We start from the raw sequence: 20,432 nt of genomic DNA on the forward strand, positions 1-20,432 counted from the left end.
TTCCTTCCTTCCTTCCTTCCTTCCTTCCTTCCTTCCTTCCTTCCTTCTCCCTCCCTCCTTCCCTTCCTAACAATTTCACATAGATACACCACACAAAGTGATAACTCTTACCTCCAGTCTACCTACCACCCCCACCCTCCTTTCTTCCCTCCCCTTTTAAATCTCTCATAATTATGACTATCCATTTTATTTTGTGATCTAGTAAACAAGGATCATCTGTGTGACATACTTTGGAGCTATCTACGTAAAGTTGGTGAGCTCGGTCCATGTACAACTAAAGATAGTGACTCCCTTTCTCCCAGAACCCATATATAGTAGTTTAGAGATACAGGTTAGGAGTCCACAAGGCCCTGCCCCCTTTCTGACTGATTGTTAGTGTGGACCTGATTGTGTGTGGGTCCAGTGAAGGTAACAGCAGTTGTTGGAAGCTGATGATTGTTTCGGTTGTATGCAGTATTTACATCTCCATAGTTCACTGTAAGGAAGGGCTAGCTTCTGATTAAAGCTTTCCCTTTTCGTTTTTTAAAGTTTCACTTATTTTTATTTAATGTGTATGGGTGTCTTGCTTGCATGTATGTCTGGTCACCACATGTGTGCCTGGTATCCAAGCAGACCAAAAGAGGGTATCAGATCCTCCAAAACTGGAGCTACAGATGGTTGTTAGCTTTCATGTGTGTTCAGGGAATTGAACTCAGGTCCTTTGAACCCATTGAGCCACCTCCCCAGCCCTCCCTTGCTTTTTGATGAAGTAAAATTGATGCATATAGACTTGACCATGATTGTTTTTTGTTATTCATATTGTAAATCTTGGGCATCATCCACTGACAAATTTGACAAGATTTTTGATCTGGCTTCATTTTACTAAGACCAGGATAAATAACACCCCCCCATCAGTTCTTCCATGTAACTAAGTTCCTCTTTATAGCTGATGGGGTATGGTGGGCAGTTCTCGAAGCTTGGGCTTACAGAGGTCAGAGTATTGATGCTTGCCAGTCATGTCCACACAACTTTTTGTACGAAAATCTGGTTCAGTCCTTTCTTCTGTCATTTCTACATTTTGCAATATATTTTAAAATTTATGTTAAGCATCCATCGTCTCTCTGCCCCTTGTGTAGATCTGGTTTATGAACCACACCAGATGTTTTTTTTCCTATTCATTTCTTTGTTGATTCTTCCTCTTGTTCTGGTCCCTTACAGCTGAGTCTTGGATAGCAGGATTGTTCTGCAGCATAGATTGAACTATAAAACCTGGATTGATTTTTGGCTGCCCAGTTGCTAATACATATTCATTTAACTTTGCTATAACTCAAAACACAAGCTGACGCTCCCTCTACATTTGCTTCTGTTTTTCTCTTTTGGTCTCAGTCTCTTTTGAGCTTCTCTGAAAAAATGTTGAAATGGAAAAAAAGGAAAATATTTAGATATTTATCTTACAAAACATCTGAAATTAAAAACAGAGGCGATTTAAAATGGAAAAGTCTACTATAGCCTTGTTTATGAGTGTTAAAATCCGAGTACAGCTAATGTACACAAACAAACACAGCTCAATACATTATAGGATCCTTCATTGCAATACTATATGTCTGTTAAAATATTATTTTTACTGTTTACAATACTGTGGAAATGATTACGGAGTTAGAGCTCCTTATACAGAATTATATAGAATGCATTGTCTTAACTATACCAAAATAGACAAAACCCAAAGGAGATACATCAAGACGTCAACATTGCCTGACTGTAGTTGGAGTGGCCTAGGCACCGAAGTCTGGATTTAGGCAGACCTGGATGTCAGCCTTCTGTGTTTTCCTTTTTATAAAGCATGCCCCTTTATTAAACCTGCTTTACCCAGGATAAATTGGACTTCATTTATGAATTATTAGGCAAGTATGTGATACTCTGTAATTCACCAATTGCTAGTTCAATTATTAATAACAGTGTTAATAATAAATATACCTCCCATTTTCCTGCTTTCTTAACTCAAGCCCTCAGTTTCTGCATGCTCCCTCCTCCTCTTTAGAAAATATATGTTTGATGAACTTACAAAGCCACTATATTTTGGTTGGCCTACTTAGGCAAAGTCTCAACCCCTTAGCTGTTATGTGTTGGAATCTGTGTGTTTGGCCCATAAAACGGGTTAAGAATCATTGTCAGGTATATAATCTAATGTGAGTTCCCTGCTATTATTTACAATGTTTTAATATATGCATTTATTAGGGTTCTCACATGATAGAAGTGGGAAAATTCTGAGAGATTTACGTATCTTGATTATCAACCTTAGTGGATTCAGAAATACTTAAAAGAATATTAACCATGCCTCTGGGTATGTCTGTGGTAAGGGTTCCAAAGGAAATAGAACACGAGGGTTTTGACTTAATCAGTGATGTAATCCATTGATAGATTAAAGATAAGCAAGGCCAGATCTTAGTAAATGGGTTGCTAGAATTGGATGGCAAATGTTGGCTCTGGGCTAGTCTTTCTGTTGCTATTCTTTGTTTCTTGGCTCCCCCGACATGAGCAGCCCCTGAAGGACAGCTTTAAGAAGCTGCTGCCGCCACCATGGTACTTTGCCTTGCTGCAAGCAAAGAGCAGTGGGTGCAGCTGTAACCCGGGTGTCTGTTTCCACAGGTGTGCATGTGGTAATGGAAAGGCTAACATGGTCTCCTGCAGAGATCTATATCCTATGGTTTTCAAGTCTGAGATAAGGAACATTTTTTTTTTTTTTTTGGATTTTTTTTTTCGAGACTGGGTTTCTCTGTAGCTTTTGGTTCTTGTCCTGGAACTAGCTCTTGTAGACCAGGCTGGCCTCGAACTCACAGAGATCCGCCTGCCTCTGCCTCCCGAGTGCTGGGATTCAAGGCGTGCGCCACCACCGCCTGGCTGATCAGGAACATTTTAAACATTGCATTTTTACTAGAGCGTTCCAGTGTTTGAGTATAAAATGGGGCGGTCCTGGAGGAAGGGCCGGATAATAAAAAGAATCATTTGAGAAATGCAATCTAGTCCAAGAACGCTGAATGGATCACGTGACAAGTCTACCACTAGACTTTGAATCTGTGGGAATGAAACTGTCAGTTACCATATGAACTACTTTTCTCATTGCTGTAATGAAAGCAACTTAAGGAAGTGAGGGTTTGTTTTGGCTCACGGCATAAGTACATCATGGCGAGACAGCCTCTGATCAAGTCTAAGGTGGCAGGTCACATTGTCTCTGCAGCTAGGAAACAGAGAGAGACCTCAGCTCACTTTCTCTCCTTGATTCAGTTTGGACCCCAGGCTATGGAATGTTGCCACCCCCCATTAGGGTGGGTCTCCCCACCTCAGTTAGCCCAATCTCAATTAGCTCACAAACATGCCCGGATTGAGTCTAGGAGATGCTAGATCCTGTCAAGTTGACAATTGGTGTTATCCACCACAGTCGCGTTCATTGATTTGATCTGGTGCTTCACAGACACCAGATTTTCATAGCAAGTCGCCAACAGAAATGCTCTTCTGATATGTGGTTGATAGGTTAACACAGACAAACGGCAGTTCCTTCTTACAAAAGCCATACCCTACTGCCTTTGTGAGTGACGTGTGGTTTGCAGCCTTTCGTTGAAAGGGATCATAGCTAGGAAGTGGGAGGTTCTTTCTGTTTTTTTTTTTTTTTATGTGAAATTCACTTGGTCATGTCAGTGTGCACCCTCCCTTTGCAATTGAAATCAGGCTGCTGTAGCAGATACCGTCCAGTAGGGAGCACACCAGCTTGGCCTCAGATTAATACCAGCATGAGAAAGATCATGGGGGGGGATGTCTGCATCCCCCCACGATGAATCTAGAAACTACTGACCTTCGCCCCAGATCTAGTAGAACAGAGCCTCACGTTTTCCAGGTAGAGACTAGCGTGTGGTCTGTAGTCATCACAATGCTGTGTGCTGTAAAGACAAAGCTGTCTGCCTCTACAGCAGCATGTAACATCTGTTCCTGAGACTTTATAAGCTTGTCATGAAGGGTCCAAAACCACCAAGTGAATGGGAGCGTTACTGTCCAGCCACCCAGTGCATGCGAGATTCACCACACTCCTGGTTTACACCAAGGGATGGTTTCCCTTCTGCTTTTTCTTGGATATGACCTTTTATTTTTTTTCATCACACTTGCTTCTGAAAGCAGCCTGTTGTCAACAATCTGTAGAAGTTGGTTGTAAAAGTAAGGTGTAAAAGGATTCAAAACGTGAGTTCAGGGTAGAGCCAGTTTCTCTCTTTAGCTTTTGTCGAGGGAGAAAACAGCAGGTAGACCAAAGGTGGACGGGGAGGGCCAGATGATTTATTCCGCTGTCTTGAACATCAAAGCTGAGCTGTGAGCTTCCTGGAAGCGCACAGAGCATTCTTAGAGGTCTGACAGAGAATGACAGTACATTACTCACACAGCCTAGGAATTCACTTGTCTTTCCGGACCCCTTGTATTAATCCTAGAAAGGGATAATGGTGGCGGAGGGGTGGGGGGTGGGGGGTGGGAGAGTCTCTGTCAAATACATCCAACAGTGACATATTCAGAGTGCTCTGAAGCTGTTCCATACGAAGGCCCATCTTGTGAGGAGCCTGCTAACTTCTGTGGCGACTCCCCCCAGGAATACCGCAGCTGAAGCAAGAGCTACAGCGGAGAGCCCGTGGAGGAGATTGAACTTTCCTCATTGTGGCCATGGAAAGGATTGTCGACACCAGCAAGGCTGGATTCTGGGTCGGAAGGGTATCAGGACCTGGACAAGAGAGTGGTACATTTCAGGTCTGAAATACCTGGACAGTTGTTCAGGAATTAAACACAACACCCTTGTCATCTGAGTGGGGAATCTCTGGGTGGATGAGGCTGCCATCTAAGTAGTTTGAATCTGGTTGCCTCCTGCGTTGCTTTCTATTCTAGTTGCTACAATAAATTGTCTAAAAAGAAGCAGCTTCCGAGGATTTGCTTGGACTCATGGTTTCAGGATCTAGGCCATCACGGTGTGGAAGGCAGGGCGGCGGGAGTCGGAGGCTGCTGGCCGCCTTATATCCTCAGTCAGGCTCAAACAGACAGATGCTGGTGCTCAGCTCACTTTCTCTTTTGATCATTCCAGGAGCTCAGCCCACAGAATGGGGCGGTGCACATTTCGGATGAGTCCCCCACTTCATTTAAAATAATATAGAGACTCCCTCCCAGATGTGCCCAGAGGTTTGTCTTCTAAGTAGTTCTAGGTCCTGTCAAGCCGACTGTCAATATTGAGCGTTACACGCCTACATTTCAAAATCCTACGTGCATTAAAAATCCCCTCAGGAGAGGATAGAGCTATGTGTGTCTAAAGCACTAGTTTCCTTCCCTCCCCCACCCGGCAGCAGGATCTTCCCACGGTCCTCTGCTCCAGAGTTCTATGCTTTTCTGTAGTCCGCTAATGCATCCCTCTGCAGAGTCTCCTCATAATTAGACATCATCTTTAATAAAGGGCAGCTCCCAGCTACTTTGCCCGAGAGTCCAAAGGGCACGTTCTGAAATCTGATGGAGGCAGATGCATGTATGTGCTATTAAAGTCGAGTATAGCTGGGCACTGTCAGCCTTCATGATGGACTCTCGGGTGCCAGTGCCGAGAGGTTATTGGAGCATACGGGAGGGTGATTTTGGAGGACTTCATGGGGGTGGGGTGTCTGCAGCCATACAACCTGATAGTCCCCTCTGATCGCCTGGTGGTTTATTGAACTGTGACCTTGGGAAGGTGATAGTTTTTTCATCTCCAAGTGGTAAATTGGAGAAACATCTTTTCCCATCACTCTGTTCCACTCTAGAGCAGTGATTCTTACCTTTCCTGATGCCATGACCCTTCGTGTGGTGGTGACACCCAACCATAGAATTATTTCATTGCTACTTCATTTTTCTACAGTTATGAATCATAATGTAAATATCTGATATGCAGGCTATCTGGCTTGTGACCCACAGGTTGAGAAGCACTGATCTGGGCTGTCTTCAGTTTTCTTACTGGAGGGAGGAAGGCCTGCTTGCCCCTGCTCCTGCATTAAAGTCAGCATTGAGCCCTTCTCCATGGCAGGTGTTACCAGGAACAGTGTACCTGGTCCTTGTCCCCCCTCAAGGATCTGTCAGTGAAGTTTGACTTGTGCGGCTTTTGTTTTTGTCCTTTCTTAAGGTTTTTGTTTTAAGTTTATTGTGTGAGCCACGAGGTTGAGGTTCTGTGGTCCTTGAAATGGGTTTTAGGTGTGTAGCCATAGTTTGGTCTGGTGAATGTTGGCACCCTGTCTATCCCTATGCCTTTGGATTATTGTAAGTAGACACTTCTTGGTCAGATTTGAGGCAATTCCACAGATGGAAGTAAGAGTCGGTGTAAACCTGGTTAAAAGCTCAAGGCTGGGAAAGTAATGGGACCTAGTAAGCAAGCTACTGCTTCTGCTCACTGGGTGGGCTTGATCCATCTATCAGACTGCCTTCTGTAGATGTTTATGTTTATATCTATACATTAGTGCTGCTGTTGTCTTTAGTCAGAGAAAGGTCTTTTTGCAGTAGACAGTGGTAACTATAGAAACATCTGTTCAACGTTTTGAGAGTAAGTGACTGCTGGATGCTCTACCTTAAATGGGGCCTCATCCAAGGCTCCGGAGCTTCACAAAAGATGGGCCAGAATGAGTGCAGTAGACGGGGGCAGAGGCGGATACTTGTGGAAGTTTCTCTTCTGGGCACACTTTGATCTTTGCACTCCTGAGCTCACAGCAGGTATGATCACCTGCCCACCATTGGGCCCACCCATTCTGTCATGGGAAGAGAAGGCACCCAGAGGCTCTGCCCCTCTCTGAGGATCCACAGGTAGCTAGCTGATGGTTGCTAGGAGAAAAAAGGGACATTTTTTTTAGTGGTGCAGCTACTGGTTAGGTGTCCATCCATGCTCTTGTAAACAGTCCCTAATAAAACTCATGAGACACCAAAATAACTTGGGAAGCGTCTGTCTACATCTTGCCATGGAGTACATATTAATTTCAGGGATCCTCAGCAGCTGCCATGCCTTGGGGTCTTGAGATTCAAAGCCCTTGTTCTCAGAGGCCATGACAGGTGATGGCGTTCTAATGCGCGGTCCTGAACCCATAGTGTAGATGCTTAATGCCGGATTAAGAACCAGCAGGGGTCACAGTGGCAGCCCCCTGGGCTATTAGGGCTGCCCATGACTGGGATTTTTATTGACCCCCTTGGACTCATGCTCATTTTACACCTGTTTATCTAGTTAATCACTTCCGTGCTCCTTCACCGCCAGTCCTTCTAATAACGGTTACTTCTAACTGAAGGTCTCAACGTGAAACAGTGGTCCTGGCCTCTCTGAAAGAACACCATGGTCTTGTGGGACAGTTCCCTGTGTCTGGGCTCCCACTGTGATGACAGAGGGTGGGTGGTAGGCCTGGTCCTTTGCTGCTTTGCTAGATGGATGCTGCATGCTTTGAAAAATCTGTTCCTTGCTGCTTGACCTGAGTATATAATGAAATGGGATTGTCCCATGTGTGACAAAGCGATCGTCTCTCTGTGGAGGTCCAGCCTCCTGAGTCCTCAGCAGCTGGGAAGAGATGAGAGGGAGGAAGACATAGTAAGGAGAATCTAGGTAACTCACAGAAAATATGACTCTTTTAGTGGAAACGAAATGGGGCACCTGGCTGCTTACCCACACCAACTCCCCTCCCCTGAATAAAAGCCAACAGGCTCTCAGGGAAAGGCTGGATTGGTTTACCTTTCTGATGGGCCTGTTCTGTTTAGTGTATTGGAGTCTGAACAGTCAGGGCAAACCCTGTGCAGCCGAGCCCTGAGAGTCCTAGGAGACAGAATTTTACAGCACCTCTGAGTAGCAGGGCCCCAGTGCATGGTGGGTTATTGCTGGGCAAAGAAACTACCTCCCTTTTCTTGTAGAGGTGCAGGTCAGACTACAGGGAAATGCAAGCGCTTCTCTTGGCTCTGCTCTGAGAGAGCTAAAGTCTCACTGGAGCCTAGGCTGTAAGTACAGATGAAGGCTAACTTTGTAAAGACCTGTCTGTATGTTGACTTTTTATTATGAGATGCATGCAGCTATCAGATGTGGCTCCAGAGCAAGGAGAAGGGAGATGAGTATCCATCCATAATTGGATGCAAGGCCATCCTGTGGGTTACAGTCAAAAGGGATGAGCTTACTATCCAGATCTCGCTCTCCTGGAGAGGAAAAGTCCCAATGAGTAAAGGTGTCTGGCCTTCCTGCTTGCTATTTTACAGGAAAGAGGTAGAGCTCCCATATTGCTTCCTATAGGAGATTCCTGGGCAGGCTTCACTCATAAGGGCTACTGAGCTGGGGTAGTCATGATATCTAGAGAGGGCAATGTCTTTGCCTCTTGCTCTCTATCTAAGACTTGGATGCTAAGACTCAGCCTCTCTCCATCGCCCAGTTTTACATCTCCTCATGCGATCCCGGGATATCTAAGGAAGAGTGTGTCCGTAAGGCTGATGACTGGATCCCTCCGGTGCCTCTATGGCTTACAAGGTGCTTGCTCTGCTCAGCATTCTTGTCCGCCTTTGCTCCCTCCTATGGAGTCAAGTATAAACAGTAAGATGAAATTTACATTGTCTGTGCTAGCTAAATGCGGTATGATGCTTTCAGCGTTTCTATGACACTCAAGGCTAATTTTAATAACAAAATTACTCACCATGATCTGTGTGTCTTTGCCATGTTTAACTCACTGGATTCTATGGCAGCCTTACTGATAGATCTATTTTTCTCTGTCTGAGGGGGGAACCAAGGCACAGAGCACTTAAGAATTGTGGATGGTACATTTGAAAAGGCAAAGAGGTGTTGAACACCTCTTCTTAGTCCTGACTTGGCAGGCATAAATTGACCGAGGCTGGGTGTTTATATTGGAGCTCCCTGGCTAAGGCTGGGCTTGCTTATCGCTGGTTGAACCAGGATGATACTAGGTGTATACAACTCTCTGCAATTGGAGGGTATTTTTATTTCATGTCTGTATTTCACGGCTGGTTCCAGTGGCTCATCTTCATAATGGAGGGCATAGAAGGTTTCTTTTTTGTGTGTGTGCGAGACCAAGTGACCTTTATACATGGAATGAAAGCAGAGTATCATCAGAATGAAAAGGAATTATTAAAAGAAAAGTAAAGGAAATGCTATGAATTTACAATGCATCCTGCCTTTTAATATACACACAGAATATTTAAGATCAATATGAGAGCAGACACTCAAACTGGAGTAGAAGGAAACAAAGCCGCCTTGGCTGAGCCATAAATAGGAACGGCAGAAACTCATACATGAATTTGGCCGTGGGCTTTCTTGCAGCTAAATCTAAAAAAGGAGTCCATTCCGCCATTCTACATGCCAAGCGTGCGCCATTAAAATGGGGTTAGGGTACAGGAGTGGAGACAAATGTCAGTTGCCCGGAAAATAACCAGATAGAGAAGGGCATGAGTCATTACCACGGTGGTTGTTTGGGCGGCATCATTTGCTCAGGAAACCCTGTGAGACCGCTCAGAGGTCCTCATCTTCAGTCCCCATCTCTACGTTGATAAATGCTTCAATCCCGTCTCCTTGCTGTGGGGCAAAGCGTGGCACTTAATGCCAGCAAATGTCCATTTTGCCGGAATCTTGCTCATTTAAGGGTGGCATGAGGGCTAGCTCATTGCTATGGGGCCTGTCAGGGTGAATAAATCATCAGGCACATTCATTTCAGAGCCAGGCACTGGCTATGTGAGTGGTCATCTTGCCTGGTAATAAAATCTGGTCTAGGATGCATTTCTTTATGTCCATACATTGCATTTTTTAAATATTTCCGTGCAGGGGCTGGGGAAGTGGCTAGTTGGTAAATGCTCACCATGAAATGGTGTGGATTTGATCACAGATCTCTAGCACCCATGTGAAAAGGCAGGTGTAGAAGCACACACCTCTCGTCCTAGTTCTAGGCAGACAGGGACAGGATGATCCCTGGCTCACTGCCTGTCCAGTCTAACTGAATTGATGGCCTCTGGGTCCAATAAAGAAGCCTGTCTCCAAACATTTAAGTGAGAAACCATATCCATAAAGGAAGGTGCCCAAGGTTGTCCTTGGCTTCCACACACATAAGCACACGTGGATACATACACGCATACATGCCATGTGCACCCACATGCACTCAGTCCCGTAAAGTAAACTGTTCATCTTGTTCATTTGGGGGAAAGCTGAATCACAGTAAAATATGGAGCTAGGAGTAAGAAAACCATGCTGGACGCTCTCGTCTTAGGCCTATGAACAAGGCCCATCTGTTTGAGGAAGGCTTTCTTTAACAATGTGCTCCTGGGTAGCGATGGCCATGCTCTTTACGGTGGTTGTTCTAGGTGATTGAATAGTTCAGAACATGTCTCTCGTGACCTCTGCTGGTCCTTGGTCCTCTTTTTTTTGAGCGTCTGTCCTGTGCTGAGAGAGCTGCCTGAATTCTATGCCTTTCCTCCTGATGTGCTAGGAGGAGAAGGCATGAAAAACTGATGGGGAAAACTGGCCGTGGGTATCCATTTCTTCCTGCTGTCTGAAGGTCGGAAGCAGGAAAGTGATTGGCATAGAAGCCCAAGGCCCTCTTGGCCCTGGGACTGAACCCAGACAGCAGGCTCCACCTCATCGCCCCATCTACCAACACCTGCCCATCTTCTCCTCTCTAACAGACTGAGAGGCAGCTGTGTGGACAGGGCCCAGAACTGAGATGCTGTACTGTAATGGAGGGCATGTAGATACTGGAACCATTAGGAGACAGACCCCACATGTCGATGTCTTCCTGATACAACAGGCAGCACACTTTTGGATTGAAGTTTATCCACATGAGATGGAAACTTCTGCCTGTTGCTCATGCCCACCTAGGAGATGTGTTGGTACCCTTGGAGCCAGCCCTCTCCTCCATCGCGCTCCTGACCCTGCGACCCACTTCAGTTTTGGCCCTCACTCTACTAAACGGTGTTACCTGAGTTGGCAGAGAAGGTCAAGTTGCTGGACTCCTGGTCCTCCTCACCCTTCACCCCATCTGATCTGTGATCCTGTCCAGTCTTCCACTGACTTTTCGTATGTTGGCGCTGACACCTCTTTCTCCACCCCTGTTTTACCACTACAAGGACGCTTAATTTTTTTTTTCCCCCAGGGACTAGAAAAGATTAGCTTCCTCTCTGCTATATCTGATGAAAGGATCCGTGATGATATTGAACCCCCACCCCTGGCCTTCCCCACTAACTTCTACCCCTGAACTATGCTGGGACATCTTGGGGGTCTGGGAAACTCTACAACACAGCAAGACTGCCCATTCATCTCTAGAGCCTTAAATATGCCTGCAGAGAGAGCGTTGGAAATGGTCTTACAGATGGCTTTGAAACCTTGACGTGGTGGTGCAAAGCGTCAGCCATTTCCAACTCCTCTGTCCTGTTGGCAGTCCGTCCCCTGCACAAGCTGTAGTGCCTTCGTTCAGTTTGGAACTAATTTTTGACGATCATTGCTGCTGCTCGTGGAGGAGTTTATGATGACATTTCTCACATAAGGAATGCTAACACGTTACCATACATGCCACTCAGACCAGTTCTGACAGGATTGTGAATGACTTTAGAGAAGGACCACTGGGTAGGAATTGAGCTTTTTAGTCTTCCCTGTGGCTACGTAATGATTGTATACATCAGCACTTGTCTCCTTGTGTTTTCTAGATGCTCTGAGCGAATCCCATCAAGTCATCTATGAAAATGGTGGCGCTCTCCTTAAAGATCTGTGTCCGCCACTGCAATGTGGTGAAGACCATGCAGTTTGAGCCCTCTACGGCCGTCTACGATGCCTGTCGAGTCATTCGGGAGCGTGTGCCCGAGGCACAGACTGGACAAGGTAGGTCATGGTTATTCCTTGGTATCCGAGAATGTGCCTGGATAGCCCTTCACTCTGTAGCTAAAAGGACACACATAGACACATATAAGACATCTCTGTTTTAAACCAAGCATGGAGGCCCACCCCTTTAATCCCTGCACTCTTGAGGCAGAGTCAGGCTGGTATTTCTGATTTAAGGCCAGCCTAATATACATAGCCACTTCAGTTCTAGGCTAACCTGTACTACACAGTAAGACTCTGTCTTCTGGAGGGAAAATCTGAATTTTGAATCAAATGCCTTCTTATAGTACTTCCTGGCAAGAACAAGGCTTTCATTGTCAATGGCCACACTAACATTGACCCTGATTATTCAATGTAGATATGCCTGCTGTCTCGGCCCTTCTCGGGTGCTGCCCTGTAGTTTGCAAACCATTTTTTGATGTGCCACTGAACTAGTTGAATAAAGAATGACATACTTGCCTGGTACATGCTGACTCCTGTAACCTCAGCCCTGAGTGTAGGTCTTACTGCGCAGGCCCTCTGAAGGAGCTTCATGAATTTTACCTCAATTTTTAAAAAAGATTTTATTTTTAATTATGTGTGTACGTCGGCATGTGGGCTTGTGCGGGTGTGGGTGTCTGATACCCACAGAGTCCAGGAGAGGGCGCTGTTCATGATATTCAGTTTGCTGAGTTATATTAAATTAAATGGAAATAAAATTTGCGGATAGTCCCTATCTGACTTTAAAATTCGCTTGTCCGATCTCGCCGGTACTCTTCAGTTCTTTTTTTACCATCTTCTGACACTATTAGAACTTTTCTTTGTGCTAAATTAATACAAGTTCTGGCGGAGGCCTCTGAAGACCCAAAAATCATTTTCCTGAGGTGCTGTGGAAGCCCTGACCCTTCGTGAAGACTCTAAGACTTCTTCGGTTACATTAAGGAAAAGATGGGATGGGAAGATGGCTCAGTCAGTAAAGGGCTTGCTGCATAAGTTTTAGGGTCTGAGTTTGATCTCCAAAACCTTCATGGACTTGAAATACCATCACTGGTAAAGAGGAAACAGGAGAATCTCTAGGGGCTAATGACCAGCCAACCTCGCTATCAGCAAACAGCAGGCCAATGAGAGACCCTGTCTCAATGAACAAGGGAAATGGCACCCTGAGGAATGATACCTGAAGTTGACCTCTGACCCTCAAAGGCATGCATGTGTACCCGTGACCTCAGGCCTTCAGAGGCATGCATGTGTACCCATGACCTCAGGCCTTCAGAGGCATGCATGTGCACCCGTGACCTCAGGCCTTCAGAGGCATGCATGTGCACCCATGACCTCAGGCCTTCAGAGGCATGCATGTGCACCCATGACCTCAGGCCTTCAGAGACATGCATGTGCACCCATCCCCACTTCCCACACTAGGAAGAGAGAAGTCCAGGTGAGAAATGACTGTTCTACTCTCTTGCCTCTAGGCCTCTTGAACTCCCCACATTGGACTAAGAGGCATTTATAAAAGATACTAAGTGTAATTCTCCAACTGTTTTCTTTATTTTGTGATATTTGGTGACAGAGACTTTAATCCCATAAGGAAGTTCTAAATATCTTGTTCTTTTTTTTTTTTTCTTAAATTCTGTTTTGTTGCAAGTTTCTCATCATATAGCCCAGGCTGGCCTTTAATTACTCAGTCTTCCTAACCCAATTTTCCTAAGGCTAAGTGTAAACAGAGGTTTCTGTCCCTCCTGGTCCTGCAGCTGTTCAATCCCACATGGGATCCTATGTTAAGTACAAAACTGTTTGGCCGATGACTCTGGCATATTTCTAGCTAGCTCTTATATCTTAAATTAACCCAATTCTATTAATCTATGTATTGCCATGAGGCTGTGGCTTATCAGTAAGTTTCTGGCATCTTTATCCTTCGGCAGCTACATGGCGTCTCCATGACTCAGCCTGCTCTCTCTATATATCTCTGTTTGGATTTCCTGACTGGTTTTACTCTGCTAAGCCATTGGCAGCTTTATTCATCAACCAATAAAAGCAACTCATACACAGAAGGACTTCCCACATCGGCTAAGATTGCAGAGCATTTACCACCAATCTTTTATAACATGTTCCTTTTTATTCTTTTTATTTTTTACTTTATGTGCATTGGTGTTCTGCCTACATATATGTCTGTGTGAGGGTGCCGGAGTTATAGACAGTTGTGTGCTGCCATGTGGGTACTGGGAAGTGAGCCCAGGTCTTCCGAAAGAGCAGCTTGTTGTCTTGATCACTGAACCATCTCTCCAGCTCCTTATAACATGCTCTTTTGCTATGCCCATCTTCCTTGCTCTGCCTCAGTGGCTCTGGTCTTAGGTGGTTACTGCCTCCATTTTTTCAGGGTTGTGAGTACCTGGCTAAATGAGACTTAGAAACTAGGAACCACATGATTCTCTTAAATTGCAGACACACCTCTAGCCCAATGGTCCATATGCATGGACCTTGCGGTGACCTTTGATTCTGCAGGGAGGCCCCTGCTTCCCCGGGGTTAAGGATGCTCTTTTGCTCTTGGTAAGAAACAGGTCTTTCTGGTGATGGACAGCCTCTTTACCTTGCTGAGTCGGTGTGCTTGAGCCAGTGATAGCATTGTTCCCACTTGGCCCCTTTTTTCTCTCTCTGTTTCCTTTGCAGCCTCTGACTACGGGCTGTTTCTCTCTGATGAAGACCCCAGGAAAGGAATTTGGCTAGAAGCAGGACGGACACTGGATTACTACATGCTGCGGAATGGGGTATGTTGTTGGCCCTATTTTCTTTTCCTTTTATTTTTTTAAATCTATTTTTAGATGTTTGGGTGATTTAATTGCATGTGAGGCTATGTACTACTTTCTTGACCAGTACACTTGAAGTCCAGAAGAGGGCGTTGGATCCCCTGAAATTGGAGTTACAGGCTACTGTGAGCTGCCATGTGGGTGCTGAGAATCTAACCTTGGTCTTCTGGAAGAGCACTCAGTGTACTTAACCACTGGGCTGTCTCCTGAGCCCCATCATTAATTTTTTTTTAAATAATTTCCTTATTGTATGTCTGTGTATGTGAATTTGTATGTTTCATGGCATGCATGAAGACGCCAGAAAACAACTTTCAAGAGTTGGTTCTTTCCTTCCATAACTAAACAGTCTTGGTACCAAGCACCTTTCCCCACGGCTTCATCTTGCTGGTCCACTGGTCCTATTTTTCTCATTGCTTCGCTGCTGGGAAACCAACTATGAAAACCCTCTGTAGCAATGTTCTAATCCAAGGGCTTCTTAGGAACAACTCCCATGCAAAGAACCTGTGGGACTGTCCTCACAGGTGGAGAGCAGGTTCTAGCCATCTCAAATGCCTGGAATCCCACAGAGGTATTGAAATAGTTGGAGGTTAGTATGCTGCATGGCTCCAGGCTGAGCAGAGTTGGGTTTGGTAACGGCTGTGAGATACTAGATACATTATCTTCCTTGAGTAGATTCGAGGTGTTCCTGGACTGGGTCAGAAACAGACTATGTGAGGGAAAGCAGAGGTGCCCAAAGACTGCCCAGAGCTTGGTTTTTTTGTTTTGTTTTGCGGGGGTGGGGGGGGGGGCGACCATCAACTGGAGATGCAGTTATTTATTAGCTCTCAGTGGCAGTGACAAAAGTTACCCTGCAGTTTAAGTAATGAAGAAAAAGACACTGAGCACTGTCTCTCTTCTCCCCCCGCCTCATCACACCTCCAGGATCCTGGGGTTTTGTGTGCCCAATGAAGCGGGCTTGTCAGACTGACTGATCAGGATTCCAAAAAGCCAGGGTGGAATGTTCAGTTAGTCTGTGGTACTTGCTCTTCCCATGTATGGTTCTGTTTCTAAGAATTAAAGTGAAAACGGGGTCTCCTATTTTGAAGTAACCCCCCACCTCATCCTTTGTTTTATCTTACCATTGTCCTGTTATCGTGCAGTTGTTAGACTATTCTTGCTTCGATAGGCACTTTCTCTGAAGCTTTCTGGGGATGTTATTTATGTCTTTCATTATGTAGACTACGTACACAGTAAATATATATAGCAAACGTTCTGAAGTAACATTTAAAAAGAAACATTCACCTTGTGTGGGGGTAGTAAGAGTTGTTTCTGGTGGCAAAACATGGCTGCCGACTCTGATGCCGCTGTTTGAAGTATGGCCCTCTCCTGAGTCTCATGAGTGCTCTTTCCCAGCCGCTGGAGCGCACAGCCATCTTCTCTTCAGAGAGAGTGGTTTTCAGTCATTGTGAGCCTCAAGTATTCCCTCTGAAGGACGATCTTATTACGAGAGGTTTTTGTAATCCTCATGAAAGTCATTACTTAGCTCTCGGAATTAGGTGTGCTAGTCACTGCAGCGCCCCCGCTCATGCTTAGGAAGGCTTTTGGGAAAGTTTTGCACAAAGGAAGATGGAGGCATCTTCTGGGTACTTGGCTTCCAAAGAAAAGTGTCCCGTGCTGTCGTGTTTTTCCACTCAGTGTGTGGGCGTTGCCGCTTGTGTCCTGTGCTGTCGTGTTTTTTTCACTCAGTGTGTGGGGCGTGTGCTGCTTGTGTCTAGGATATCTTGGAGTACAAGAAGAAACAGAGGCCTCAGAAAATCCGCATGCTGGATGGCGCTGTGAAGACGGTGATGGTGGACGACTCTAAGACAGTTGGAGAGCTCTTGGTCACCATCTGCAGCCGGATAGGTGAGCACCTCAGCTCTTCCCTCCGCTGTTGCTGTGGCCACACCCTCCCCTGCTGCCCTGGCTACGCCCTCCCATGCAGTACTCACAGGCTGAGTTCCGCCCACACCCCAAAAAGTTCTGTCCAGTCTCTCCATTTGCCTGGCCTCCAGCTGGTATAAAACTCGCGGAACAGTGGTTGGGAGTTTTTATTTCTTTTTTGCAGAAAACAAAAAGGAGTTTCTCAGTGAAAATGATTTTTGATCGTGTGATTCACCCTTCTTCACTGATTACAATTATCTCTTGAATTCTCATGGTAACAGCTAATGTGACTCTCCCAGACTTACTTCCTGTTGCTTGTGTCAGTCTCTCCAGAGAACAACTTCAATGAAGCCCTTCAAATGCTGGGTGAAAGGAATCTTCTCTATCTTAGGTTTCCCTTCAGGGAAGGGCCCAGTTCATCCACACAATTCTTGTTTGACAGGGTCCTGCCTTATTCTATCTTGCTCTTGTTTCTCAAATTTAATGGAGGCAGGGCAAGGTAGTAGACACCTTTAATCCCTGCAAGCAGGAGGCAGGGCAGACAGGTCTTTGTGACTTCATGGCCACCATGGTCTATATAGGGAGTTCCAGGCCCACATTGTGAGACTAGCTCTCCAAATAAGTAACTGCATAAATAAATAAATAAATAAATGTATGTTACTGGAGGAGTTCAGATGTGGCTCAGTGATAGATGCTTTTCTTTTATGTTTTAGGTTTGGCCTCAGAGAGAGAGGGGGGCAGAAACACAGGTGTCATAGCCTCAGAGAAGGGCAGAGACACAGAGAAAGAGAGGAAAGAGTGTGTCTACAAGTATACTTGTAGAGAAAATTGTACTTAACACCTTGACTATGGCTTCCCAGCCCTCAGAGCCTTGGTTTGGACTGGAACTGTATAGCATGTGACCACCCTGGCCTTCAAATGAGGAAGGCCCCTTCCTGTGTTTTGACAACATGGACCCTTTGCAGCACCCTGGGCCCTAAGTAGAAGTTGGTAGCAATTTAGTGATGTATAGTTATGACCCAATTTCTGTTATTAGGAATAACAAATTATGAAGAATACTCTTTAATCCAAGAAACCATTGAAGAAAAGAAAGAGGAAGGGACAGGCACACTCAAAAAAGACAGGACGTTGTTACGAGATGAGCGGAAGATGGAGAAGCTGAAGGCCAAGCTCCACACGGATGATGACTGTAAGTCTTGGATGGGGAGACTGGTGGCTCAGGTACACAGTCCCTCAGAGCCTGAATCCCTGCCACCATCCACATCCTGAGAGCCACTTTGGGTTTTTTGTTTGTTGTTGTTGGTTTGTTTTTGTTTTTTTTAAATCTGTAAATGTTTTGGTTTGTCTCACTAAAAGATGGTGAAAAGTAGTAACGTGGCTTTAATAATCTTTGACATCTAAAAAGAACTTCTTCATATCAAATATATAAATTGTGTTTACGATTTCCTACTAGTGCTAAAAGTCTAATTAGTGTATTGTGATTTAAATGTGCCAGAATAGCATATGCAATAACTAAGCAAGTTCCCTCTCCAACTCTTAGTTTTCCCTTGCGATTTTGTGCGTGCATGGAGTATGAGTGTGTGTGTGTGTGTGTGTGTGTGTGTGTGTGTGTGTGTGTGTGTGTGTGGTGTGTGATAATAGCCTTTCTTATGTTGATCATTTGTGCCCCTCTGAATCCCTTAGCCCTGGAGGCTTGCTCAGGAGTGTGGGCTGGAGTGGTAATAGTGCTCCTTCAGTGGGGTGCCTCTATCAGAAAGTTCTTTCTGGCTGTCCTTGAGAAAGATGCTAATAGTCTGCAGTTCAGGCCTAGATTCATTATTTCCTTAGCGATTAAGATCAGTGCGATTGGTCTGTCACAGCAATGTCACTCCCACAGCCACATGGATAAGGTGTACAACAGCAGCAGATGTCCTTGCATGCACCCAAAGCCCTGCCCTGTGCCCCGAGCTGCCCGCCCTCCCCCGGTGGAGCTTAGTCTGTCACCTGGCCTCCTTCCCTTCCAGCCTTGTTCCTGCTGCAGCTCGGGGATGACATCATCACTTTCATAATGTTTATTGATCTTTGGTGGGCCTGCCATTTCCTCTGAGCCCTCCTCGGTTCCCTTCTCTTTCTACCTCATTAAATTTCCAGTTACAGACTTCTTTCCAGAAGCTGTTAGTAGACAAATCCGAGGATTTATTAATGTGTGCGCAGTGCCCTCCCAGGTGGCTGTAGGAGAGGAGATCTGTCAGACAGGTTTCTTCTGCCAGAGTTGCTTAGCATTTGGTGAGACTGATAAATACTTGAGCTTGGGGCGTGGGCAGGGGAGGAGAGGGAGAGGAGTAGAGGGCGCAGAGGGCTTCAGGGAGTGAGCAGGGGAATGGCTGATTCCCGTGAACCACCATGTGAGGACAGGGTTTTTAGGATGACGTTAGATTCAAGCTGACCCACAGCAGCAGATGCCACCTCTAGCTCTTGGTTTTGAGTCTCTACGGCACCTCATGACTTTCATTTTCTCCCTATTTCCTATCGGAGATCAGAGAAACTTGTTCTATCCAGGGTGTCCTAAACCATCTCACTAGATAAGATTGAAGTGACTTCTCTTGATTTCAGGGAAAACTGACGTATTGTGTTATTTGTCTCGTTGCTGTGACCAACCCGACAAGAAGATATTTAAGTGTAGGCGAGGTGGCTCAATGGGTAAAGGCACTTGCTGACAAGCCTGATGATCTGAGTCTGAAGCCTGGGGCCTGTATGGTTTGAAGAGACAGCCGGTTCCGTGTGTGTGTGTGTGTGTGTGTGTGTGTGTGTGTGTGTGTGTGTGTGTGTGTGTGTGTGTGTGTATTCCACAACATAGCCACACACACACCCTCACACACACTAAATAAATAAAATATAATCAACAAAAGCAAAACAGATATTTAGGAAATGGAAAGTTTGGGTTGCACATTTCAAGGGAATGCCTTCCATCTTGGCAGGGAAGGCATGGAGGCAGCAAGAGGGGGCTTTCTGCTCACATTGTATCATCAGGAAGTGGGGTCAGATTGTAGAACCCACTTTCTTCTAGCAGGTTTCCTAGGACCGTCCCATAGCCTTCTTCCCAACCACAACCAACCCCTGAGGACCCAGAGTCCAGACACTCTCATACAATACTGCTTGGTTTCTTAGTGCAAACACTGACTTCTCTGTTCACTCATCCCCACTTCTCCGTTTCACCAATGCACTGTAGTACAGTGGCTAACTTTGGGAATGGCTGGGGGTTTGCATATGGTAGGTTTCAGTCATCTCACAAAGTTAAGAAGTAATCGTAAGCAACCATGAGCATTTATGGAAATCTACTTCCACGGCAGGCTGCTGCAATGAGTAGTAAACCCTGTCCATCTGTCTGTCTCATGCTGCAGTAAATTGGCTAGATCACAGCCGGACGTTCAGAGAGCAAGGCGTGGATGAAAATGAAACATTGCTTCTTCGGCGGAAGTTCTTTTACTCTGATCAGAATGTGGATTCCAGAGACCCGGTGCAGTTGAACTTGCTTTATGTTCAGGTATGGTATTTCCTGGTCAGACAACAGACCGGTGTGAAAGCTAGTGTTCATTGTCAACCTGACATCATCTGGAGTCACCTGGGAAGGGATTCTCAATGAGCTGGTGTCTAGCTTAGGTTGACTTGTGGACGTGTCTTAGTTATGTTGATTAAGGTAGAAAGACCCACCTGCTGTGGGCGGCACCATTCCCTAGGCAGCAGAGTCTTGATTCAATAACCAAAAAAAAAAAAACAAAAACCAAAATGCCAGGTGGTGGTGCATGCCTTTAATCCCAGACTCTGGAGGCAGAGGTCTCTAGGAGTTCGAGACCAGCCTGGTCTACAAGAGCTAGTTCCAGGACAGGCTCCAAAACCACAGAGAAACCCTGTCTCAAAAAACCAAAGAGAGA

General features: G+C 45.6%; 1 protein-coding gene across 1 annotated transcript in view; it reads left to right on the plus strand.

Moving 5' to 3' along the window:
- Nucleotides 1-20,432, plus strand: part of Tln2 (talin 2) — a 473,598-nt gene that overhangs the window by 226,715 nt on the left and 226,451 nt on the right. Inside the window, exons 4-8 of the mRNA XM_026779102.1 lie at nucleotides 11,671-11,842; nucleotides 14,483-14,580; nucleotides 16,374-16,503; nucleotides 17,558-17,710; nucleotides 19,902-20,044. Coding sequence (XP_026634903.1) covers nucleotides 11,701-11,842; nucleotides 14,483-14,580; nucleotides 16,374-16,503; nucleotides 17,558-17,710; nucleotides 19,902-20,044 — 666 coding nt within the window. The 5' untranslated portion in view covers nucleotides 11,671-11,700. The remainder of the gene's footprint in view (nucleotides 1-11,670; nucleotides 11,843-14,482; nucleotides 14,581-16,373; nucleotides 16,504-17,557; nucleotides 17,711-19,901; nucleotides 20,045-20,432) is intronic.

The sequence above is a fragment of the Microtus ochrogaster genome, chromosome 5 (assembly GCF_000317375.1).
Source record: "Microtus ochrogaster isolate Prairie Vole_2 chromosome 5, MicOch1.0, whole genome shotgun sequence".
Lineage (NCBI taxonomy): Eukaryota > Metazoa > Chordata > Mammalia > Rodentia > Cricetidae > Microtus > Microtus ochrogaster.